Source organism: Betta splendens, chromosome 14, assembly GCF_900634795.4.
Source record: "Betta splendens chromosome 14, fBetSpl5.4, whole genome shotgun sequence".
Classification (NCBI taxonomy): Eukaryota; Metazoa; Chordata; class Actinopteri; order Anabantiformes; family Osphronemidae; genus Betta; species Betta splendens.
Window position 1 is genome coordinate 10,249,223 of NC_040894.2, and position 24,739 is coordinate 10,273,961.

The following is a 24,739-nucleotide window of genomic DNA, read 5'->3' on the forward strand; positions in this document are numbered from 1 at the left end:
AATCCAATCATTTCTTCCCTCAAGTACTGCAAATGTCCAGTTAAAAGAATGTGAATGGATAGAGCAGTGTGTTCATGTTGTCCACATGATGCTGTTATCAGCCAGTTAAGGTTCAGACTAGCAAAAAAACTACATTTAATATTGAAAATTATTCATATTTAAGAAGTATCTAATAAAGGCCCGATAATGCACATTACCATGAAAGTTATGTCTGAAACACAAAGCTTTCCACAGATAGACTTTTAAAATAAATTCAAACTTTTTTAAAGTTGAGCTATTATCAGTTTATTAACAGTCATTAACTGTCAGCGCTGGTGCAGCTTCCAGATACTCGTTCACACGTAGCTTATTTATGCTGAAAGCAGCACTGAAAAGTCTGTGAAATGTTTGTGACACTCAAGAAAGAAATGCAGTTTACTGAACTGTAAAAGAAAATCCAAACAAACATGTTCCTATGTATTTACAATACTAAGAGAACATATATTTAAAGCACATTTGAGGAAGCGGTCCTGCCGAGGGGAGTAATTCATGCTCCACAGTTGTCATCACGCGTCACACTTCTTTAAACTGCAGTAAGAAATCCTGTGCATGCATCATGCATCTCACAGTTTTCTTGAAGTAAGTCACTTGTAAACAAGAAATTCTGAAGTAGAACTGTATTTGTTATCGCCCGAAAAATACGGAAACGTATCAATGTCAAATCCATTGAGTGAATACGGAACAGTGAGGGCTCTTTAGAAAAGAGGAAGCGGTCAGGCAACAACACGATTTGATCTGAGAGTTATATGTCACCATGTTAAAGCCTGGCTCTATAACAATACAGTGTGTGTTGTGTTACTCCACCTTCATATTATCTTATTACAAATAAGGGCCCACCAAAATATATTTGTAAAGCACATTAGCTGCACATCCACATAATAATTAGGGAAGAGGTTGAAGCTCTCGGCATAAAATGTAAGTGTGCACTCTCTATTCATGAACTGTTCTGTGTTCACTCACTTGTTTTGTCACTAATCGTTTCCCGTATTCATTCAATTCCCTCCGTTTTTCACAGAGTTGAGAGTCTTTAAATCTGCAGGTCGTCCATCCTGCCTCTGCTGTTGCTGTTCTTGCTCGACTGGCTGTTCCTGCGCTGGTTTTCTGCAACCATCTCCAGCGTGGGACTGGACATTTTCCTCTCCTTGCCCACATCCCCCTCCGATTTGCCTTTTCGCTCCACAGCCATGTTGTCTCTGTTCTGCTTGTAGACGGCCTTGCTGTTGTAGGGGCTGTAGGCCGGGTTCGGCTCCGCCACGCTGTACTTGGAGTCCGCGGGGAAGCGCTCGGGCACCGCGGGATGTCCGCCGAAGTAGTTGTAGCTCGGCACGAAGGGCACCGGTGCCTCCATCCGGTCCTTGGGAGCCTCGCGTGGGGTCTTGGAGCGTCGGTAGCGGAGGCCCTGGTGGCACTTGGTGAAGCCCAGGTGGTACATCTCCACCAGGTTGAGCAGCAGCGACAAGCAGGCCACCGCCAGCATGAAGAGGATGAAGATGGACTTCTCAGTGGGCCGCGAGATGTAGCAGTTCACCACGTTGGGGCACGGCCAGCGGTCGCAGGTGTACATGGGCTTGAGCTGGAACCCGTACAGGAAGTACTGAGCTACAATGAAGGCAACTTCAAACAGGGTCTTGAAGATGATGTTGAACACGTATGTCCGCAGCAGAGCTCCCTGCAGGCGCGCGTGGCCCTGGTTGTCTTTGACCGACGCCTTCTTCGCCTTGCCGCCGTGCAGCTGCTGCTGCTTTTCGTCGTGAGCAGCCGGCTCCTTTTCTTTCTGCTTCTCCTTCTCCTCCATGCGCACCAGGTGCAGGATGTGGCCCAGGTAGATGAGAGTGGGCGTGGAGACGAAGATGATCTGCATCACCCAGAAGCGGATGTGGGAAATGGGGAAGGTCCTGTCGTAGCAGACGTTCTGGCAACCGGGCTGCTTGGTGTCGCAGGTGAAGCCCGACTGCTCGTCGCCCCACACCTTCTCGGCCGCCGCGCCCAGCACCAGGATGCGGAAGATGAAGAGCACGGTGAGCCAGACCTTGCCCACGACGGTGGAGTGCTCCTGAGCGCTCTCCAGCAGCTTCCCGAGCAGGTTCCAGTCCGCCATGCCGGCTCAGACTCCGCTTCGTGGACCAAACCAGGAGAGGCGGCTGCAGAACACAAGGTATCAGTGATGATTGTAGAAAGGAGAATCTCAAGCTGGACCGGGGCTTAGCAAACAAATGAAGCTGTGAAGCTCAATACCCGCATCGTCAGCTCGTCGCCGTGTCATTTACTCAGGCCGTGCACATTACAGCACAGTTCCCTGGGCAGACTGCGAGGCGGCTGGGGTTCAGAAAACCAACAGGAATTTTGCCAACAGAAGCAGTGGTCGATCATGAATCCACTGTTTGTGTGTTTGTTGAAAAGGCTGCATGGTCCGCAGCCGAGCCGATAAAAGCGGGCCGGGACACAGCTCGCTGTGTGCGAGAGGAAGCCCCGGAGCAGGCCGGCCCGACGCCGAGTCGGCTCGGGTCTTGTGACACTGCCCAGCATTGAACCTCAACTCCAGAATTAGGCTCCCAGTGTGGATTTCAGGGCTTCTGAGTTATGGCATAGCAGAAAAGGTAACTTTAATAATGGCCGGACTCATCAGGGATCAGTGAGCAGAAGCAGAGCGAATGTCAGTGAGGAATCAGAGCTTCCTAAAAATGGTTTTCCCGCAGCAGCAACTGTTTTAAGTCCACTGACCGTGGACCTCCATATAGCTCACACATTATAAAGATTAACATGTGATAAAGGCTAATGGAGCCATTGTCCATAGATATCTAGCAGGACCTACCTGCTAATGTTCATCTCCTGCAGGCCAGTGCAGACCCTTGGAGCCTCTTCAGTTCACAGTGAGGCCATGTCGGCTCAACCGCCGAGGGAACTGAACAGGCGAGACGACGTCTGAACGGAGCCCGTATGATCCCGCCTGCTGTCCTCCCACTGACCCGATCAGTGCCCGCCGCGAATAAGCCCCGGTCCGGAGTCGCCACCAGCACAGCCTGTAGGGAGGTCTCCTGAAGAACTCACTTAAGAGGTGTTTCTGTTGAACTGAGTGACAGCTGAGGAGTCGAGATGCAGGTCTGTGTCGGTGAGATCTAAATATAATTCCCGGCGGAGGGAGTGTCCGTGTTGTCAGTCCTCCCCGTGATTTGACCCCTCGAGGTGTGGACCCTGAACCGTCGCTCGGCGCTTCAGCCGGAGCTGCTGCTCGTGGAAAAGCTCAGATGCTTCGCAGCGATGCCTGCGGGGAAGGATATAGGGCGCCGAGCGAACGCAGTTACTTGGACCGGGCGTCATGTGAACAGCAGCGGATGGTTTTACTGTACATGTGATTCAGTCGAGTTCTGATGTATAACATTCCATTCACACATCAACGCATCAAATAGAAACATTCCATCTTCAACACGTGCACTATTGTTAGGATATTTTGTACAGGATGAGGCCCTTGATTGGTGGAAACAACTCAGTGACTGAACATAAATAAACATAATGAGCTTTGGTCGTAACAGATGGAAGGATTTGTCTGAACCCGGCAGGTACAGCTGTCCTCCGGGTCGACCATTGACCTCCTACGCGCTGGAGCTATTGATATCTCCCAAGCGCCGAACTTCGTCGGACAGAGACGTGTCGTCACAGGTGGCGGCGGTGGCGGTGCCACGGAGCGTGTGACGGGCCTCACGGTTAGTGGCCTGTCTGACAGCTGAGGAGGATCCCACCGCCCCGGCTGCAGCTTAATGCGGGGAAATGCAGGAAATCTGCTCCTGTTGCAATGAATTACGGACGAAATTGGCTTCAGCATCTGCGATGCTTAGTAAGCACATTTAGGATTTCAATAAATATGGAAATATCATTGATGTAGAATTTATTATTTGATTTTGATCAGAAGGCAACTTTTAATTTAAATAACAGAACATAATATAAACCCTGACACAGTCTGAGCTTTTCAATAGTAATAGCTGTTCATTTCAAAATTAAAGCCTCACAAAGTCCATCATAATTAAACCTACGACGTGGTCAGCTGGAATACAGCACCTCTGGACATGTTACGCAATTGATACTTCCAGTATGTGACCTAACATCTGAGTAGTAAAGTGTCAGTACTGTGTAAATCTGCCCTGTAGCTGGTTAGTATGAGCGGAGCTTCTGCTGAATCCAGGCGCCCACAGTCCAGTCCCCGGCGCCGTGGAGCTGCTTGCTGCAGGCCTTCCCCACCAGGAAGAGCACCTCCGCCACGTTGAGCAGGATACAAACCCCCGACACGGCCAGCATGAACACGGTGAACACCGTCTTCTCCGTGGGCCTCGACACGAAGCAGTCCACCGTGTTGGGGCAGGGGTACGAGTCGCACTTCACCAGCCGGATCATCTTGTACCCGGGGTAGATCATGTAAAACACATACATGAACGTGACCTCGAAGACGATGCGGAACAGCAGGCTGATGACGTACGTCCACCACAAAGCCCCCGTGATCTTCATCTTCTGGGTCTTGATCTGCTCCAGGTCCTTGGGGTTGGTCCGTCCCGACATCCTGTAGAGCCTCTTGTCGACGTGCCGCCGGTGGGCCACGTGCATGGCCACCAGCAGGGCGGGCGTGGACACCAGGATGAGCTGCAGGGCCCACAGGCGGATGTGGGAGATGGGGAAGAAGTGGTCGTAGCACACGCTGTTGCAGCCCGGCTGCTGGGTGTTGCAGGTGAAGCCGGACTTCTCGTCGCCCCACACGCTCTCGGCGGCGACGACCAGGACCAGGATGCGGAAGATGAAGAGGACGGAGAGCCAGATGCGGCCGATGCCCGTGGAGTGTCTGTTCACCCCGCTGATGACGGCATAGAAGGATGCCCAGTTCATCTTTGGTTCCGGGTCTGGTGGTAAAACACACAGGGTCAACATCTGGGAGGGCAGAAGCTACTCAGAGCCAAATGAACCGAAATGAGAACTTTGTAAAACGTGCTTTTATGATTATTCGTTGTTGCAGTCAGAGGGGTGAAACGAGCCAGAGTCTGTCATCAATTTGAAGCTTTCAGCGAAAATTAGGCTTCGTCCGACTCTGATGCAGCCAAAGAACGGCGCTTGTGCCAGTGAGTTTAACAAACACACTCCAGCGCTGCTCGTTTCCAGAAAAGGTGAAAAACAAAAGACCATTCGCTCATTAGATGAAGCAGCAAAGTGAACCTAATCGACTGCACCGCTGAAGGTTAGTCTGCAAGTCTTTACTTATTAAAAAGGACTTTATGACAGCTTTAAATGAAGATAAATTGGTGGGTTATTAGACTTTTATTGTTTTGTATGTTCCTCACAAAACTGAGCATTGTATTTATAGAGAATTTTAGAAAATGCAGAAACATGATCTCTGTACAATGATGTAATAATAATTAGAAGTCACTATCGGTGAAGGTCAAAATGATTTACAGTAATTCTAAAATAAAACGGGACCTTTGAACTGCTTTCAAACAGCATTTTGAACTTACAGCCGTTAGAGTGTTATTTTGTGATTCCCATCTAAAAATGCATTCACAATAGAAAGAATTAACATTAAAACTAGATCTTACGCAATAATAATAATAATTTAGTCGAGGCACCTAAAAACAAATGATTAAAATAGGTTGATCTTTCTTAAATCTGATAGTATTCCAGGGGTCCGGTCTCCTCCGCGCTGCTGGTGGCGCTCCTGTCTTCCCAGCACGGACCAATAGAGATGTGAGAGATGGTACCTGGCTCAGCAGGAGGTGTAAGAGGCATAGGAGGATGAGGAGGAGAAGGCTGAGCCGCCGGCGTCGCATGGATGTGAGTCCAGAGACGGAGGAAGCCTCTCTGACCTGCTCTGCGGTCGCAGCCCACTTATGAGCGCAGCACTGAGCCGCGCACCGTGTGTCATGTGACAGGCTTCACCAGTTGCCATGGCGGAGCACGGAAAGTGGGCATTTGGACCCATTACAATCCATCTGTGTGATTCTTGGGGGGAATGGGTTCTTGGCAGCAGGAGTTTCCCATTGTGACCAGTATACGGCACAGAACGAACCAACGCGACGCGGGCAGAATCGAATAAACATCACATCTGGAGAAGCTCAAGTTGCATCGCAAGCTCGAATGATAGTTGCCAGACTGTTCAAGGCTACAATAGTTAGCAGGTCCACGGACGCAACATAAAGTCGCTTGAGTGAAAACAAACCCAGTGAGAAATCGAGTCCACTCACCGTCAGCTGGACTGTATGAGGCACATCCAGGAGCATTTACAGTGACAGCAGCAGATGTTTTTTTTTTTTTTCAGCCCGTGAACAAGAAGATCAGAGCACCGTGACTTTGCATTGCTAATGATTTCTCTCACACTAGCCACTGCCCTGCACTGGGGAGGTCATATGCTTCTGTCCGCCGTATTTGCATACAATAGCCCCTTTTATTGGGCGCAAACAAACAGTTTTCAGAGTTCTGACCAAACCTTTTAATTTCTGCCCCGCTGAGGAATCTGTGTGGGGACTGTGGTCTGTCCTCGCATCCTCATTGTGCTGTGTTCTGCAGAGGAAGTGGAGGATGGTTTTGACGCAATATGGCGTAAAACAGAAAGGTCCAACACAAAGAATAGGCCATAACCTCTAAAGATAAGAGGACAAGGGGTTGTTATGCTTTCATCATCAGACTCAGGCTTTACATCCACAGAGCTGCTGCCCACCCAGGAAACCACTGATTCACATAGTGGAGAGTGATTTCTATGTAAAGTCTACTGGTTTATAGATTAAATGTTACTGGACCCAGTGATCCAAACCTTTGGTAGCAGTGTAATACTGAGGCCTGACCTCCTCCTCCTCCTTTCTTTTGCTTTTATGATTTTTCATTGTTGCAATTGGAAAGGTGAAACGGCCACTTCCCTTTGCTGAGAACCTGTCCTCCTCTTTGATTTAACATACTTAACTTCGATTACAAAGATCCCTCCAAAGCGGATGTTAACTGAAAGAAGGCCTAATTTGATGACATGGGCGTAAAAGTAGACACTGCAATGCTTTGACCAACATCTGGAAACCGTTACTGAGAATGTTCAAAGCTGCAACATTTGCTAAGTGTCTCTACTGAGCCGGGGGTGATGGGATGTTTATTGTGCTGCTGTAGGGGAGCAGGGCCTGTCTGAGGGTGTTACAGTAGATCTGTGGGTATTGGTCATTGCGCTGTTTGGTGCGTGAAGGCTTGCTACTAAACTGAAGCGGCAGTCGCCGGGTGCGGCAGCATCAGCGGGAACGCTCTGATGAAACCCTCTGAATCATGCATGTCGTTTGCAACCGTCAGCGTGTGTTTGCAGGCTCACTGTTGAGGAGGGACATCTGGAGGTCAGCAACGCTTACTGCACCATGGCCCAGTGAAACGTACAGTACAGCTGCTAATTAGTTCAGTCAGTTGTAATGTGTAATTTGCACAGCGGTGTGAGGCGATCTTATGTAACAGACAATAAACAAGCCTGATTCTCACCTCCCGCCTCTATTAAAGCTGATCTTCAGGTCAATGAGACTTGAGGTGTATATATACAGTACAGTACAGTACATGTGTGATGTTTCCATGGTGACAATATGATTTCCAGAAGCTGTGACACATTCATTCTTGTGTACACTAGGCTTGGGGAAGTTGTTTGTGCAACGAACTGAGGTGTCACACCCAATCACATACTCAGGTGTGACTCCACATACTGTGTGTTTGTTATGAGCTGGAATCTGCAAATAAAGTAATAATGCTATACAAATGATCTTTCTGTGTGGCAACATTTGCTACATATTTTCCACAGAACGTGAAAGCAGCATTATCAACACAATCGCTTCATAAGGGCAGTGGCCCCTTTAAGAACCTCCTGGGTGTGGAAAAGGGGAAGTTTTTCTGAATCTATAGTCAGATGGTCACGTTCCATTTAGCTTTACGTTCCGCTCTTTCCTGATAGATGAAACTTACTGATCTTCGAAATGAGTCAAAGATATTAACTAATATTCCTTCCGATTTCAAATATTATTTAATTTTTTTACAAATCAACAACCGTAGTGTAAGTGGAAAAAAAAACACAGAAGGATTTTTATTGAAAGCGTGAGACGTTCCGAATTGGGACGCGGTCGAAGGGATTCAGCCGCTCTTCTCCGCGCAGCACCACAACAAGGAAAAGTGACAAGAGGACCGGGATTCAGATAAATAAGAGTTTAAAGAGCGCGTCGGACGAGGCGAGAGCGGAAGCGGGTCCGCAACGGGTCTCTCCGCCGCTCAACCCACTCGGCACGAGGGCAGCGGCCGCCGCAGGCTCCCACGGACACCATGGTTAGTGAAGAGAGGCGCGCGTGGACTTCAGCTGAGCAGCGATGACCAGTGAGCGCTAGACGAGCGTAGGCTGCGCGGCTCCCAGAACACATTCCCGTCTGCTGTTGGGTCGCGTCCAGTGGTCCGGAAAAATGGGGCATCCTCCCCTGGAGTTCAGTGACTGCTATCTGGACAGCCCCAACTTCAGGGAGACTCTCAAGTGCTACGAGCAGGAGTTGGAGAAAACCAGCAAATTCCTGAAGGAGCTGATAAAAGATGGCAACAGTGTAATCAATGCACTCAACGGTAAGAGTGTCTACGTCTGATCTTTATTCTTGGGCGACTGATGCACGCGCTGCCGTGAGGAGCATCCGTGGGGCCTTTGAGGCCCTGGAAGATGAATGTGGGTGCGTGGGAGGGGGAGGCACGTTCAGGGAGGTGCTACTGCACCCCTGGGAGAAGGGCCTGCTTTCAAAGGCGGGGGATCTGATGCAGATGTGCAGGAGGACCCGCTGCTCGTCCACAGCTGGCTGCAGCCGCAGGCCCACGCGTTTCCATCTCACACTGGGGGCCAGAGTTACTGACACAACAGCCTCGGTCCAAAATGAATGGCGTTTGCGCCTTCCTGCAAGAAGTGGTTATGAAAAAGGCTTTAAAGGTGGAATAACACTGTCAGCAATATACCATTCTGCTTCCAAACCACCAGGCCATTGACCCTATAAACAGAAATGGCCATTGTAATTACTGTAGTGGTGCAGAGAGTCTCATATTCAGTTATAGATAATAGCCAGAGGTCACGAGTGTTGCACCAAGAGTCCTCATTTGTGTCTCAATATGTGAGTGTTGGGACTTGTTGCTTGTGCACTTGTGCCGAGTTCACAATAAAACCCCTATAAACAGAAGCGCAGCTAAAAGGAGCCTCCAAACTGGAGTGAACTCGACGGGGAACAACTTGATTAATGGAAATAACATGCGGAGCAAAAAGACCTAAATCCAATCCTTTAAAGGAAGATGCATCTAAAATATGATACCGAGTTCCTCTGGTGAAATGCTCCACAGTATCGATCCGACAGACTCTGTTTAGTTTAATAATAAAAGCCAGACCAGCAGGGTAATATATCACACTGACCACGGACTGGCTGCTGCTCGGCTGTTCAATCCTGCCAAAGATGTTTTTCATACCTTTAACTTTCCAACCAGGAATAATAAAAACGCTCCTGAGTCCACTCTCTTAGTGACATTTAGAGGGGATTTAAGCACGAATAAAGATTATATATTGGCGAGTATCGGATGTTTCTTGAATATTTTATTTTTGAAGGATATTCCACGGCCGTGCAGAAGTTTTCCCAGACCCTCTGCTCGTTCCAGTTCGACTTCATCGGCGACTCCCTCACGGACGACGAGATAAACATTGGTGAGATAAACACACGTTCACAAAGTCATAATGACAAAGTGGCGCGACGCGCGCCCCATTCCAGCAGCTCGCCGCTGCCTATTAGCGCTGTGTGCACGAGTCTGGGCCTCGTCTGAGGCCGACGGGACGCCGCGAACGTACATCCCCGCCGGCCTCGGAGCACATTTGGCAGCTGACTGGTAGTTCCCCGCAACCTGTGAGGAATCAGGAAACAAAAGGAGCTCAATGATGCATGTCGCACCCCCCCCCCCCCCCCCCTTTGTCTTTGTTAAATGTGTTTCCTGTAAGAAGCGTGAAGCGTTCGCTCCCCTGCTGATCATCTTCTGTGGCTTCATCCTCAGCCCAGTCGTTCCAGGAGTTCGCCGGACTCCTGCAGGAAGTGGAGCACGACAGGATGATGCTGGTGGGTTATCGGCTTCCTCCACGCCGACGCTGCATCCTATCTAACCCCCGTTAGACACTGGACACCGCGTTAACATGTCCTGCGGTGCAGCTCACTCTGGGAAACGTGTCGTGGCTCATTCCGATAAACACGGACATGTTAAATGATACGTGTTCATTACTAACACCTACACGCTGTAAACAAGCCAATTAGAGGATTGGAGAGAATTATTTTAAGTTCAGTTCCTCCATTCTGCCTTCTTGATGATATTCATGACTCTTAACTTCTTCCCGTATGTGGAAAGCGGTCGAACCTGCCTTGTTTGTTCCCCTGTGTTTTCTGGGCTTGAACTTCAGCATTTAAAGCACGCACCAGGAGCAGCGGTTCCTGTTGGACTGGGTTTTCTGGATGCATCTCATTCTAAAAGTAGGCGTCATGTGGTCAGTTGAGCAACAGGGTTTTGATGGAGAGGATGTGTCTTTCTAGCTGCCAGCGTACAGAGAGCAGCCTGTGTGTGTGTTTGTGATACGGGGGGGGGGGGGGGGGGGGGGGTGTTTGTGTTGGGGCGTTGGAAACTCCACAGCAGTGACGCTTCCCTCTCGTTTTCCCTGCCCAGGTTCAGAACGCGTCCGATCTGCTCATCAGGCCGCTGGAGAAGTTCAGAAAAGAGCAGATCTCCGTAACAAAAGTGGGTCTTTGTCCTTATAACTCACTAGGATCTCAGATCACATCAACCTATTAAAAACAACACCACGACTTTTATCAGCTACATTCTTAACCCTCTGATAATTATATGTCTAAATATACTCAGAGGAGAGTTCTTTGATTCTTGCTGCTGTGTTGAGACACATTTTGTAATCAGACTCATTAAATACATACAAATTAAAAGGTTATAAGGTTATGATCATTGTTTTATCATAAAACAATGTTAGAGGTTAATAAATAATTTACAAATGCAATACCTACAGTGTTTTTATCAGAAGAAAGATGTAGTGCATAAATTCAGTGCTTAAGGTTCCAACGTGGGTGAAAAGAAACCAGTTTCATTGAACAGAATAACATTGAGGTTTTGTATTTCCTTTTAAGTACTAAGAGTCTCAAATCCTTCCCCGCCGTCCCCGAGAGCAGCGCGTGATTTATCTGGAAGGACAGGGTTTCTAGGATTTTTCTGGAGGTTTGGTATCGCTCAGCCGTTCCCGCTTTAATCGCCCTCATCTTCTCCAATGATAAATCTGTCCTGCAGGAGAAGAAGAAGAAGTTTGAGAAGGAGAGCGAGAAGTATTACTCGCAGCTGGACAAGCACCTGAGCCTGTCTGCCAAGAAGAAGGAGAGCCAACTGCAGGAGGTGGGATGGAGTACGAGCCTCCTGGTTAGTTCGTGGCGTCAAGTGAAGGAGCGGGAGCTTAATTTGAATCTTCCTTCGCCACTAAAGGCGGACGAGCTCCTCGACAGAGAGCGGGTCAACTTCTATGAGTCGTCCGTGGAGTACGTGTACCAGATCCACCAGGTGCAGGACAAGAAGAAGTTCGATGTGGTGGAGCCGGTGGGTGCAGCGCGCGTGCTCCTCGCGGGAGTGGCCCCTCCCCTTTGTTCTGACTCCTCCCCCTCCTCCCGCAGGTGCTGGCGTTCCTTCACAGCATCCTGACGCTCAACAACCTGACGGTGGAGATGACGCAGGACTTCATGCCCTACAAGCAGGAGCTGCAGCTCAGCTTGCAGAACGTAGGCGCCGCCGCCGCCGCCGCCGCCGCCGCAGGCAGCGTTAGCCGGGATCTGCATTGGGTTTGTGCTTTGCGCCCGCAGACGCGGAACCACTACGAGAGCACCCGCGAGGGGATGGAGGAGCTGATGAAGAGGATGACGCACCCGTCCCAAATCTACAAGATGCACAGTTTCCCCATGGAGGGCTACCTGCTGTGCCAGGAGAAGTGTGAGCGCTCACGTTGGCGCCGTCCTCTGACAAAGCAGGCGCTGGGATTCACACGTGTCTCCCAACAGGGGCGCTGGGCGTGACCTGGGTCAAATACTATTGCAAGTATGAGAAGGAGGACAGGCGTCTGCTCATGGTGCCCTGTGAGCAGAAGACCACCACGAAGCAGGTGAGTTGGTGGCTCCGCCTGCAGCCGCGGGTGAACACGCAGCCGCTTCATTGTGACGTCCCCGCAGGGCCCCGCGCTGCTCACGCTGAAGTCCTGCATCCGGCGGAAGACGGACTCCATCGACAAGCGCTTCTGCTTCGACGTGGAGACCGCCGAGCGGTGAGCGCCCGCCCGCCCGACAGACAGACAGACAGACAGGCAGGCAGGCAGACAGACAGGCAGGCAGGCAGACAGGCAGGCAGACAGACACAGACAGACAGACAGACAGACAGGCAGGCAGGCAGACACAGACAGACACAGACAGACAGACACAGACAGACACAGACAGACACAGACAGACAGACACAGACAGACAGACAGACAGACACAGACAGACAGACAGACAGACAGACAGACAGACAGACAGAGATGAGGCAACGCGGAGGCCCGGTGGGATAAACAGGTTCCGGCGACGCGGCGAACAGGTGGTTCACAAGGACAGAGTGTGAGGGCGAAATGGACCGTAGCCCAAACAACCCCCGAGCAGCGCCGGCGCTGGAAGCAGATGGCGCGCTCGGCGGTTCCGGGGACGGAACGCAGCAAGCTCATGTTTATATAAGCAGGCCGTCGAGTAGTAAATGCATTTTAATGGGCCGCGATGCCACAGTCGGGCTTCCTGAGGTCTGGAGAGAGTCTCCTGGGGCGTTTAGAGGGTTTAAAAGCACGTTGAGCTCGTCGAAGTGTCCCCGAATGGTGAACTTAGCGACGTCATGATGATCATGATTCAAAAGCCACCTGTTTTTAATCAGCTAAAGGCGGCGGGGCAGGTTTTAATGCACATGAATGGTCACCTGCTTGTCCCTGAAGGGTTCCCAGTGTGTGACACTGGTTCCACGTATGGGCCTCAAACCTCTGCCTGTGTTGTCACTCAGTGACATCATGTGAGGCTGATGGGCCAAAGCTTAAAGACAGCATCCATGACAAAGTTAACAGTTGTTTTTTTTTCTAGTCTGTTGTTTCAAGTGGTTCTGAACCCGCAGTTACTTAACAATTGATGGAGTAGCCTGAGAACCGTAAACTTTGGCACCGGCTTTTGTTGCTCCTCCGCCGAGCAGATTGCAACAACGGCTTTTCATCATCGCTTCAAACTCGTCGTATTTACCTCCGCTCTCGCCCTCCGCCGCGGCCGCGCAGGATTTAATCAGCTACTCTGAGTTCCACTGCTTGTCAGGTCCTTCAGACGCGCGCGGGACGTTTGTGTGACACATCATAAACAGCCAAATGCTCACAATGGTTGGAAACTGAAGGAGTACACGCCGTGACTGAACAATCGCGCTACAATCGTTGCAATCTTTAATACTGTTTTTCTTCTGGTTTCCATAGAAACACACCTGTCACGTTCCAGGCTCTTTCAGAGGGGGAGAGGAAGCTGTGGATGGAGGCCATGGATGGAAAGGAGCCAGTGAGTTAAGCTCTCGTCTCATTTAGGATTTCTCTTGTCTTAGATGGCAACTGTGCCGATGCCCAAAACTCCCAACACTAGTTTACATTTTTAATCTTTTATTTTTGGAATTTTTCAGACACATGTCATCTGCACTTGACTAATTGGATTGCATCTCATTAAATATATTTCCTTTTACACAATGTGATGTGATAAAAAAAAAAAAACAACAACGAGAGAAGAAGCTGTTGCTCCAGCTGTGTGAGAGTGAGCCGCTCCATCACATCTGGTTCATATTAATCAGCTATAAACAGTAGAACTAACGTTTGGTTTGAGATCATTATGTGTTAATGGAAACCTCCTTGTACAAAATGTCATCGGCCTTGTTTTGGCCGTGTGGGGATTTCTTTAAGCAAAGGGAATATTACAGTGTCGAGGCAACGAGATTTAAGGCCTGGCGTGAAGAGTGGTTTTGCATTTTGCTGCCTCAGCAGTTCTTGTCGGATGTCTTTTATATCAGCCAGGATCCGAAGGTGGATGCTGCGTGAGCTGCACACAAAAGAAACAAACGGCCGCCGTCGGAGGATGTGAAAATAACAGAAGGCACACTTTTCTGTGCCCTCTTCCTGTGCAACTTCCCCAGCGACTTCTGTTTATTATTATGAAAAATATCACAAGAACTTTCCTACTCACTGTGGCCAAATGTTGACAGGCACAGATGCCCTGTTCTGCACCGCTGCCAGGTCTGCAGAGTCTCTGCTCTTTCATTGTGGGCAAGGATTTACCCGGTGTGGTTTTCGTTTAGAGCAGTATCTTCTTCCCTCTCAGATCTGACCCTCAGCCTTTGAAATAGCTGAAATATCAGGTTCGGCCGCAGCGCTGTCATATAAACACTGTAAATGGCTCTCTTACAGGCCTCCTAGTGTGGGACTGTTTTATTTAGATATGGAGCTGCATTAGGATGCTGAGCTCGTCATTTTCATTTACATTATCATCATGCAAACACTAAATGATTGACATATTTATCATTCAGGAGACCATTCCTGCCACTGTCGATGGTAGTTTTGATGGAACTAGTCGTTGCTCAGGCAAAACCAGACAAATTATCTGCTTCTAGCATTTTAAATGTGATAATTGGCTGCTTTTGTCATCACTTCGGCTTTTAACAAATTCACGTTCAAACGTTATTCTGAGTTATTGAGGGAATTAGCTGCACATTATTGGATAATTAAAGTTGTTGTTACTTGCAGCAGGAGCAGACACATTCTGGCCATAATTTTGGGATTATTTATTTATTTATTTTTCTACTCATAAAGTGTCTTTCCAAAAGCTCTGGAAGAATCCAAGCTGATAGTGATCTCACTCGTTTCATCCATTACAGGCCATAAGTTTCCGTATTTGCAAATGCTTCACAGCTTTAACAGCTAATATTCTGAGTAGACTGATGCATGCAATGCTCAGTTCTTTTTTTATTTTTTTTACTTTTAAAACTGTTTGGAGATAAAGTTTGCATGAGCCTCTCCAAGGTCCTTTCAGCCACAAATGGAGAAGCTTAGTATTTAGCTTTCAGTAACGTCTTTAATTGCGCCTTTGCTTTTATTGTTGTCCCGAAGCGTCAAAGTCCGTTATCGTATCCTTCATTTTGAAGCTCGCGCACCGTGGAAATACAAAAACAGTGTGTTATTTCAGTGAAAGTGATTCCTTCCTGAAACAGCGTAGAATAATCTCCCGCAGACAGGTACGACAGCCGATGCAGTAGCTGCTGGTTTCTTCAGAGGAAATCTGCTTCGACAGTGGAATTTTACACTTCATGCGTCTGATTCTTTGCAGCGAAGTCTTGGACAGTGTCTCCAGTGTTGAGCTGCTCCGTGTCTGGCCCTGACCTGTGACGCTCGTTGCCGTGAGGACAATGAGCCATTTTGACGGCGCAATCAGACAAAGCGCTGACGTGAAATCCAGATCAGATGCGTGCGGATGGCGCTCGGCCCTGAGCGCTGCTGGAGGCCGTGTCTGCATCAATGCGTGGTCTTAACCTGGGATTGTCATCAGATTGTTCCTATGGATCGGCTCCTGTCATTTGTCTGCTTTTGCCTTTTTTGATTCTGTATTTCACCGATTAACAAGCGTCAACTGTTCCTCCAGTTTCTTTTGACTTCCATCGGGGAAGTTGCTGCAGTTTCCTTAAAGCTTGCAGATGTTTCTCTTTACCAGCTCAGTGTCCTGAAACCATTAGTAGTAGTTTCTCTCCCAGGAACCTCTCCTGGGCATAAAATCCCACCATCCTGTGCTTTGTGATTAGCACGTTGTAGCAGGGACGATTCAGGGAGACCTCAACCAACTGTACGAATGAGGGTTTTCAGCATAACCTGAGCCGATGAATAGATCTTAACATTAAATGAGAGTGACAGACCTACAGTACCGCTCTTTGCACAATACTGAAATGCACTTCGCTGAGCTTGTCTCCAAAAGGGCTGAGCACAGTGAAATCAAAAGCAGCATCTGAACCCAGGCTCATCAAGTTCCTGTGGTGGAAAACCGCTGTTTGTTCCTCAAAGAAGGAGGGATGTGTGTGCGATATTTATATTGTGTATCACAACAGCTTCACACTTTCATTTTTTTCCATTTCAGATCTATCATTCCCCAATCCACAAGCAGGCTGAAAGTAAGTCAGTCACCATTTACTCCTTTTCTTGTTGATCCATGCAGACGCCGTCATGTCTGCATTGTTTTAAAAGGATTGTTTGACTTTTTTTTTTTTTAATCTTTCTCCTATTTTGCTTCTACAGTGGAGCTGAATGAAATAGGATTCAAGTTTGTGCGAAAGTGCATCAACTACATTGAAACTAAAGGTGAAGGTTTCACACGCTGCTTCTGTTTGTCTTCTTGCCCTAAAGGTGGCGCAGTTGAGTTGTAGAAAAGTCATTCTCGCGCCACACAGCTGGCGGCTGTCCACTGAAAAGTGTCCTTCGTTTTAATTAAACTGGGAGTCTGCAGCGTGGGTCTGTTTTGAATCGCCGTATCTCGTTGCCTTACTTATTTTCCACACGCTATTTTGAAGGACTCGCTTCTTCTCTCCATGTTCCCAGTTCAGTCTGAAATGACAGGTCTCAGCCCTGCGAGTGCTCAGGCACATGTGACCTCCTAGTGGAGTGAATAATTTGACAAACGTGGAATTAAACACTCAGTCACATGTAATGTGACTCATGAGCCCTGGATGAAGCATTGTTGAGCCCCAAACTAAGCACAATCAGGAAGGAACATCTGCATCTTGGTTCTGGCTCGAACATTCGGGAGCATGTTGTACATTTCCACGGCTCAGGGTCTGTCTGTGAAACACTCTTCTCTTTTTAACTCGCTCTTTTCTCTTACCAGCACTGACACAAGAAGGAGTGTATAGAACAGTTGGCAGCAACATCCAAGTGCAGAAGCTTTTAAACGCCTTCTTTGGTAAGAGGAGACTACGTTTTTCTTCATTTAGCTCATTTAGCCAATTTTGTGAAGCTCGACTGTTAAACAAATGGAAAAATCTCACAAGTCAGGTTATATTTATATAAGTCGGTATCAGTCTTTTATTCAGAGGGCTTTACAACCACACTGGCATTAAACCTTACAATCAAATAAAGATAAATGGGACGGTTGTCAAGGAGGGAGGCTGTTTTTTAAGGATGGAGAAAAAGTGCAAGAGATGTTGGGAGGAAAGAAACACACACAATGAGGCAGACATGAGGACAACATGAGCGCAAGGAGGGAGGGGAGGGAGACAAAGGGGAGGTTGGAAGTCCTGGAGGATAACGATCCAGATCCAAAACATCTGGAATGAGGCACGGCAGCCAGGGAAGGGAGACGGGTCCCAGGCAGCCGACGGTCCAGTGAGTGGGGAGGAGAGGGAGGCGAGATTAGGACGAGCGAGGAGAGATGCGGCGTTTTCATCGGCCCGGTAATGGGGAGAGGACGCGTCTTTCATGTGATCAAAGCGCGGACCGCGAGCTCTGGATTTGGATCGCGCCGCAGCGCCGGGCCGTCTGATGCCAGCACGGGGGTCCAGGCTTCCTCGAGGAAGTGGGCACGAAAAGGCCCCGCAGCCGGGAGACCGATGTTTACCTCCGAGGACGGACTGGGCGCACGTTTAGGGCGGAGAGAAGAAGAAGCGGCGGTGGGAGGTCACACGAGGACACGCCAGGGGATTTTTCATGTTATTAGAAACACCCAAAATCCTGATGTGACACAGTTCAGGGGCCAGTTAATAGAAACGAGACTTGGCTCAAGTGCTCAGATCCACATTAAGTATCGGCTCGGAACCAATTGTAGGTTCTTGGTTTAGCTTTAAAAACGAACAAGAGGGAGTTTGAGGAGCTACAAAGGTGTGAAAAGGAACAAAAAGACAACATGAATGCAGGGGGAGGGAGACTAGGAGCCCGTCTTTGTGCCAGGCTGTCAGAAGGGCCCGACTTTGAGACGGCCAAGAATTTTGTTTTGACACTTTTTAAGAGTTAGTGTTTACTAATCCAAAGCAATTAAATGATTCATCTTTTCTGCATGCGTACGAGCCGAGCATCATCAGCGCGGCAGCGTGAATTATTTCCATGACTGTGTGTAATTCCTTCAAGTGATAAAGAGAAAAACAGAGCCCCGGGGTTCAGCTTATTTCCCATTAGAAATATCCCTGTAGTGTTATTACAGTGTCGAGTTGCAGCGGCCGGCCAGCGGTGCCAGCGTGTGGTGTGATTTGTGGGGTCACGAGCTCTCGGCGCAGATTAAAAAGTGACATCTGCTCAGGAAAGGAGCCGCGCTGGCGTTGGACGGTGTACTTACAGTACCTGCCTCTGCAGGAGAAACCGGAGAAGAGGCCCGTGAGGCCTGAGAGCATGCGTTTCGGCACTGAACCAGGATCCTGACGGGTTTCCTCATCCTGTGTTTCAGTTTCAATGAGTTGAATTTATCGCTAAACAATCGATCAAACTCTAATAATGGCCTCATGTTAGCTTGTTTAATCAGTGGTCTGATAGTTGTTGCTCTTTCAACAGACCCAACAAACCCCGGAGACGTGGACTTTCACAGCAGTGAATGGGAGGAAAAAGCCATCACAAGTGCATTGAAGTTTTATCTGAGGTGTGTTCGAGGGTGTCAGTAAATATGAGCGTCAGACACGTGTAGGTGCAGAATGATGCATTCACTGTTATTTACTACGACCCTAATCATAAAAGCAGCCTTAAATTTGAATCCAATTTTAATATACAGTACTATTATCATAATTAAAAACTAATTAGAAACATTGCAGCCCTCATTGTAAATTATTGTTGCCCTCATATTATAAAGACTTATTTTTTCATAAATCTGCATGATTGCCTGTCCTGTGTAGGTGTAGATCTGGATCCAAATTACACATAACAAGCAATTATCTGTTATTAAAATAACAAACGCCGCTTTGACAGGGGTTGTGCTCTTTGAGTGCTTTTTGTAGTGCAGCCGCGCAGGCGAGTGAGTGATGCTTTTAGCATTTCCTGGTGCTCAGCGCGCTTGTGTTTACAACTGTCGTTATCTGCAGGAGTCTGTCTGAACCCCTGATGACCTACAGTCTGCACAGGGACCTCGTGTGCGCCGCAAGTAAGACGCCGCACTCGTTATTCACACGCTGCCTTTAAGTCCCCCAGTGTTTTATTCTGCGATCAGAATAACACGGCCGGTGTTTCGCTTGGAGTAAAAGTCCAAAACGCGCTGTTGTGTCCTGAAAAGCAGCTCAGGTTGGACGTACAGTACATTTGCACTTTTCCAGAACAGAGACACAACTCAATCTACTTTACACTTCCTTTGAAATCAGTCTGCGCTGCCTGGTAAAGGTTGAAAGGGGGCATTTGTGCTTTTGTCCAGTTGTGTGCAGACTACAGATTCACTATGTGACTGTGGGGGGGCTCTAAGTCTGTCACACTGCCTCATTATAAAACAGGGCAGGCGTCCACTTTGTTCCATCAGGACATTACAGTCATACTTAAGACTACAGGTGGCGACCACATACGCCGATCATTAGTCCTCGATTACACTGCCTCAATTAGTTTTGGATGCTTTTCTTTATTTGTCCTCTGCTTATTTAATTCATTTTTAATTTCTCACTCATTCACTACAATCATTGTCTGAATCTTAAATGATACCATCGTCTTCACTGTAATTTTCATGAAATCATTTTTGCTGATTGTTGATGTGTATATATTTGACTTGTTTGTTGTTTAGGCAAAGTCTATTTTATTATTTTTAATTCTGGATTGTCTCCATCGCACAGAATCAGATAATCTGGACTTTCGACTGAGTGAAATTCATTCGCTCACTTACAAATTGCCAGAGAAAAGTCGGGAGATGCTGGAGATGCTGATTAAACACTTGGTCAAGTAAGTGCCTCCACATGGCAGGATTTATTGATTCACTCTTTATTCTGGTCCCAGAGGACGTCTGGCTGTCTGTCTGAAATGAACTGAAGGGAGAGTCACTGACTGTTCCAGCAGTTTAGTTACATTTTATCCAACCCGGCTTGATGTTTGTTGACAGTGTGTGCAGCCACAGTGACCAAAACCGGATGACCCCTTCAAACATGGCGGTCATCTTTGGACCCACGCTGATGAGGGCAAAGGAGGAGACGGTGGCGGCCATGTTGGATATCAAGTTCCAAAATATCGTCGTTGAGATTCTGATTGAGGACTACAGAAAGGTACGTTTTTAAGGATCCAGACCCTGCTAGTTATTAACCCGTCTTATTGAATATTAGTACGGATGACACAAATTATCACAAATCATGGACAATACCAAGTGCCTTGGAGCATCCAGATGTTTACTAACACAGACTAAGAGGTACAGACGTACAGTAAGCAAACCATGTCCAAACAAACCAGAGTTGGGCGTTTTGCAGTAGCAAAGATTATTCACAAGTTGAAAGCACTCAATCTTCCCTGGAGCGAACCTGCCAGCACATTCACCCCAAGGTCGGACGGCGAAACGCTCCGAGAAATACAAAAAACCCCCGGGACGCGTCTCGGACCCCACAGGCCTCACTGGACGCGTTGCGGTGAATGGCAGCGCAATTAGACGAGTGGGAAAACGCGCTTCGTTTGGGACACGTGTCGGGAGGAAACCTCTCCTTTCGGACGCAGCGTTAAAGCACAACGGAGGTTTTCGTCTCAGCTTGTCCACGGCTTAAGCTCCAGCTGGATCGTGCAACAATGATGTGAAAACCATAAACTGACATGAAAATGGCTGGAAAATTTAAAAAAAAAACCCTTCTTGACCAAACTGCAGACACGGCCGACTGTAATAACAGCGTTGCTGCTGCAGGACCGTGCTGTGAGGAGCTCAACCCGAGTCATCCTGTAACGAAGAATGGGCCAACGTGTCCCGAAGGAGACAGTTAATTACAAGTACTTTGTTAAATAAATAACAGCGCGGCTGCTGTTGTTCACGCGAGCGTGTATTTGTCGGGAGCCGGTGGAAGAACAGGTGCTGGGTTGTTTCCGAAGCAGGCGCAGCGTTCCTTCCCGTCTCCAGAACTTCCTCCGCCGCCGCGCTCGGCTCCAGTCAGAGGCAGGGTCACGTGGCGGCGTCGACTGTAAAGGTCGGAGAGCGACCCGAGCCGTCGAACTGACAGCGCTCGGCGTGTTCCATATGCGGTTGCAGGCGCCGGAGGCAGCGGTTTGTTATGTCACCGTGCTGGAGTTTGTACTGGATTTAGTCCATATGTTAAAAAAAAAAAGGAAAAATTGCCTTAAAGTCAAACACTGAGCAGCCGCACGCTCGTGAGGGCCTTTTCGTCAGGCCTCTCCCGCTCCTCTGTATCTGTTTCTGATGCTGATTCTGAACTCCCACCACCGTCAGCTCCGTCCTAAAGCGATGAGGGGACAGATTCCACGTCCTCAAAATTCCCCCCGAGCCCCTTGTACGCGGAGGTAAATCGGAATCCTCCGCCGCCTCCTTGATGGCTTCGGTTTTGAATCCATTGTGGCGGCGCACGCAGCCGAACTCGGCGGCACTCTGTCATCGTTGAGTTCTGCCTGAGGCACTGAAGCAGCGTGACGCGACCTCGCTGTGTTTGCAGATCTTCAGCCACATGCCGGAGGAGAGCAGCGTCCCGCCGGTGCCGCCCCCGCGGGCCGCGCCCAGGAAGCGGCAGCCCATCACCATCTCCAAGCGGCCGGCCCGCGTTTATCAGGCTCTGGGGCCCGGCTTCGGCCAGCTCGCTCAGAGTAAGTGTTCTGGTCCTTGTAGGCGTATACGGTGTCCGGGGGGGGCTGCTTCCACATTTGCAGGATCTCCTGTTTAGTAGTCAGAGCCGTGAGCGGGTCCTTGTCTGTGTGAAGCAGATGGCCAGAGCGACAGCGCCGGCGCCGACGGAGCGGCGAGCCCGCCGCCGCCGCAGAGGGCCCGACCCGCGAGCGGGGCGCCGCCCCCTCCGAGGGAGCCGCCGCCGCGCCAGGCGCTGGTGCCGGCGCCGAGGCCGGCCCAGCGTCTGGACCGGCATCCGGACTGCGAGGCGGCGAGGGCCGACGAGGGCCCGGCGTCGGCGGCCAACGGGGAGTCGGGCGTGTACGTGAGCCGAGTGCCCTCCTTCCAAAGCAGGAAGCCGCCGCCGCCGAAGAGCGCGCCGGCTCTCAAAGAAGGTACGGGCGCCAAATGCTGAGGAAGTCACTTTATTGGACAGTTTAGTGTTGGGCGTTATTGGGGAATAAAAATGACAGTGGCGCTGGAGATGAATTTAGAGCAGGTGATAAAACAGTGACTTTGAAATGCTCGGGTCCAGGCGCCGCTGTTTGCTGATTAGCGGGCTCTTTTGTTGAGTTAAATGGAGCATGGAGCGTTTGGTTCGTGGCCCACATCATCACAGCTCCCACTGACCTACTTTTCAACTTTTCAGCACAGAGCGAGTGAAACTTTTGTTAAACGCAGCCACAGAGGTTCCAGTTCTCTCATGTTCTCAATCCCACTTTAAACGGTCTCCATCTTGGCCTTTGTGCTTTTCAGGAGACCCCGGTTTGACCCGGGCGAAATCCATCTGTCGACCCCCAGTCCGGCCCCCGGAGCCGCCCTCCAGAGGCCCCGCGCCCAAACCTCCCCAGAGCCCGGCGAGCGGCGAGGGCACATCCTAGTGAGTAGCGCCGCTTTGAAAGCAGCGAGAAACCGGGTCAACGGGGACGATAAACTTTTAACCACTGATCTGCTGGTTTAATGAAAGCAGGATAATAGAGTTTAAAATGTAAGCGATGGGGAGCCAGATGCTGATGTTCCGGGATTCGCGGGCGTATGAAGTTTATTCGGTGACCTGCCAAGTCAGACACGCTGACTCATGAGCTGTATTTTCATCTACATTACTAACGTGTCCACTTCTCTCTTTTTCTGCAGCGTTGCCTCGAAAACAAAGTTTTTTGAAAACGCCTCCAGGCAAGTTGTCAAGTATGTAAAAAGTAATTTTTGTGCCTTTGTGTCTGTGCCTCCGCCTGCGCTTTAATTTGCTTCAGATACACCAGAATCTCCAATCAAATTAAAAAACTTAGACGTTTTCATGTAAAATTGCATCATCGGTGCCGTGAAGGAATTAAACGCTCGGCCCCTTTTCCAGCAGAATCCCGCGTCGCATGACTCCGATGCTCAGTCCTGATGCAACAATGCGTCTGCGAGGCGGAAACAAACACATCTGCTCTTTTATGATGAGCTCAGCCAGCGTTAAAAACATATAAACGAGGAATGTGTGAGTGCGAGGCGTTTCTCAGGTTTATTCTCCCTTTTGAAGTTTATCTCTTCCCTTATTTCGATGGTCCGTGTAACAGCCACATGTAGTTTACATTAACAGGTGACCTCTGCTGACATGCAAATCCCCACACGGTGGCACGGACCAGAACCAGCGCTTAGATCGGCTCTTGATTTGCACTGTTTTAACGCTCAGCGGAACAGATCTGTCACCTTAAAGTCGCATTTTACGTCGTAGCTCAGTCTGACGTTCCTGGAAACTCGCACAGCGGGGCTTTTAGGGCAGATCTGCTGCATTTCTAATGTATTTGTTGTTTTCTCTCCCAACGCAGCTCTCCGGCGTCGCCAACAGTGACTAACGTGAAAAAAGGTCAGAATGACTGAAACTAGTGTCTTTTTAAGTATTTGACTTCACCATCAGCGCTGATCATCTCTGCTTTGTTTCAGAACTGAACTGAAGACATAAGCTACATCACGTGACCTCTACCCGTTCTCCTGGGTCCTTTTTGATCTTATTAGACATGCATCATCTTATGACTTTTTTTTATTGTATTTTATATATAAACAGTCGTAAGGTACGGCTGCGCAGAAGCACAGATGGTGGGGAAAAAAAGAAGTCCGTGATCTTTGATCCACACAAATTGAAATAGCGTAGTTGGGTTTTAGGTTGTTAAACAGTTTCACTGCTTAGTTCAGGCTGTTTCATTTGTAGGAACTAAACTGTTCCTACTACTAGTGTTGAGTAGATGAATACTGGTGAAAACAGGCTTAATCAGTTTCCTTATTAGACTAAATGCTAACTTGTAGAGTAGATACTATGGTCCTGCACTGCAGCTCTGGCAAAACCTTCTGATTTCAGTCAATGTGATAAAAAAAATCTTTTCGTGAGTGAAAGAAAATCTTAGTATTATGGAAGTGGCCCATTAATGAGAATGTTTTAACAGTGATCTTAATTGGGACATAACTAATCAGGCACAGGTTACATTTTAGGCATGACTTACATGAGCTAGTGTGTAGTTTGAGTTTACACTGAATGATATATATAATGAATAGATAATTGTGTCTCCTCCCTCACGTCTGCCTGCGATGGACCCACCTCCAACGGGCCGATCAAGTTGCACCGAACCGTTCTAATTACAAGGTTCATGTGTATATAACACTCCATTGTTGTTACATGTCTTCTTGTTCTTCAAATTTTTAATGCTAGTTTTTGTAACATGAAAATTGCTTTTCCGGAGTCAAATAAATATGAAGAGCCCTTAAAGCCTGTCTGTCATCCCTCGCGGTGTCACAGCCTGGTGCTGTGGTTCCGGTTCCCCTCAGTCGGTCAACGTGCTGTTTGGAACCACGGCTGTTTCCATTCTGCACCGAATAATGTGTTAAAG

The 24,739-nt window shown here is 48.7% G+C and overlaps 3 protein-coding genes across 7 annotated transcripts; 1 reads left to right on the forward strand and 2 right to left on the reverse strand.

The window, feature by feature from the left end:
- Positions 1-269: 269 nt before the first annotated feature.
- gja2 (gap junction protein, alpha 2) lies at positions 270-3,096 on the reverse strand. The gene is made up of 2 exons (XM_029174379.3): positions 2,852-3,096; positions 270-2,180 (listed from the first exon to the last, which is right to left on the reverse strand). The coding sequence occupies exon 2, from the start codon at positions 2,135-2,137 to the stop codon at positions 1,067-1,069; it is 1,071 nt and encodes a 356-aa protein (XP_029030212.1). The 5' UTR covers positions 2,138-2,180; positions 2,852-3,096; the 3' UTR covers positions 270-1,066.
- An 811-nt stretch (positions 3,097-3,907) lies between these two features.
- Positions 3,908-6,638, reverse strand: gjb1a (gap junction protein beta 1a). 2 transcript variants are annotated; one of them, XM_029174381.3, is made up of 2 exons: positions 6,255-6,638; positions 3,908-4,922 (listed from the first exon to the last, which is right to left on the reverse strand). In XM_029174381.3, the coding sequence occupies exon 2, from the start codon at positions 4,906-4,908 to the stop codon at positions 4,186-4,188; it is 723 nt and encodes a 240-aa protein (XP_029030214.1). In that variant the 5' UTR covers positions 4,909-4,922; positions 6,255-6,638; the 3' UTR covers positions 3,908-4,185. The 2 variants fall into 2 exon arrangements, with proteins under 2 accessions (XP_029030214.1, XP_029030213.1); XM_029174380.3 differs by lacking the exon at positions 6,255-6,638 and adding an exon at positions 5,772-6,224.
- A 1,295-nt stretch (positions 6,639-7,933) lies between these two features.
- Positions 7,934-24,618, forward strand: LOC114869382 (oligophrenin-1-like). Of its 4 annotated transcripts, none has more exons than XM_029173590.3 (24): positions 7,934-8,625; positions 9,638-9,733; positions 10,075-10,136; positions 10,732-10,803; positions 11,359-11,460; positions 11,548-11,658; positions 11,733-11,837; positions 11,919-12,045; positions 12,114-12,214; positions 12,282-12,373; positions 13,577-13,655; positions 16,263-16,296; positions 16,421-16,483; positions 17,007-17,081; positions 18,659-18,743; positions 19,180-19,238; positions 19,909-20,014; positions 20,172-20,331; positions 21,709-21,856; positions 21,971-22,270; positions 22,632-22,755; positions 23,010-23,060; positions 23,687-23,724; positions 23,802-24,618. In XM_029173590.3, the coding sequence occupies exons 1-24, from the start codon at positions 8,472-8,474 to the stop codon at positions 23,810-23,812; spliced, it is 2,355 nt and encodes a 784-aa protein (XP_029029423.1). In that variant the 5' UTR covers positions 7,934-8,471; the 3' UTR covers positions 23,813-24,618. The 4 variants fall into 4 exon arrangements, with proteins under 4 accessions (XP_029029423.1, XP_029029425.1, XP_029029424.1 ...); XM_029173592.3 differs by having other exon boundaries at positions 23,010-23,048; XM_029173591.3 differs by having other exon boundaries at positions 7,935-8,625; positions 21,974-22,270.
- Positions 24,619-24,739: the final 121 nt, after the last annotated feature.

Excerpts from the sequence above, each read along its gene's own strand:
- gja2 (XM_029174379.3), bottom strand. The coding sequence starts at position 2,137 with ATGGCGGACTGGAACCTGCTCGGGAAGCTGCTGGAGAGCGCTCAGGAG.
- gjb1a (XM_029174380.3), bottom strand. The coding sequence starts at position 5,799 with ATGCCTCTTACACCTCCTGCTGAGCCAG. Across the intron at positions 4,923-5,771 it reads TACACCTCCTGCTGAGCCAG|ACCCGGAACCAAAGATGAAC; the intron begins GTACCATCTCTC and ends TTTTACCACCAG.
- LOC114869382 (XM_029173590.3), top strand. The coding sequence starts at position 8,472 with ATGGGGCATCCTCCCCTGGAGTTCAGTGACTGCTATCTGGACAGCCCC. Across the intron at positions 9,734-10,074 it reads GGACGACGAGATAAACATTG|CCCAGTCGTTCCAGGAGTTC; the intron begins GTGAGATAAACA and ends CTTCATCCTCAG. Across the intron at positions 20,015-20,171 it reads CTGATTAAACACTTGGTCAA|TGTGTGCAGCCACAGTGACC; the intron begins GTAAGTGCCTCC and ends GTTTGTTGACAG.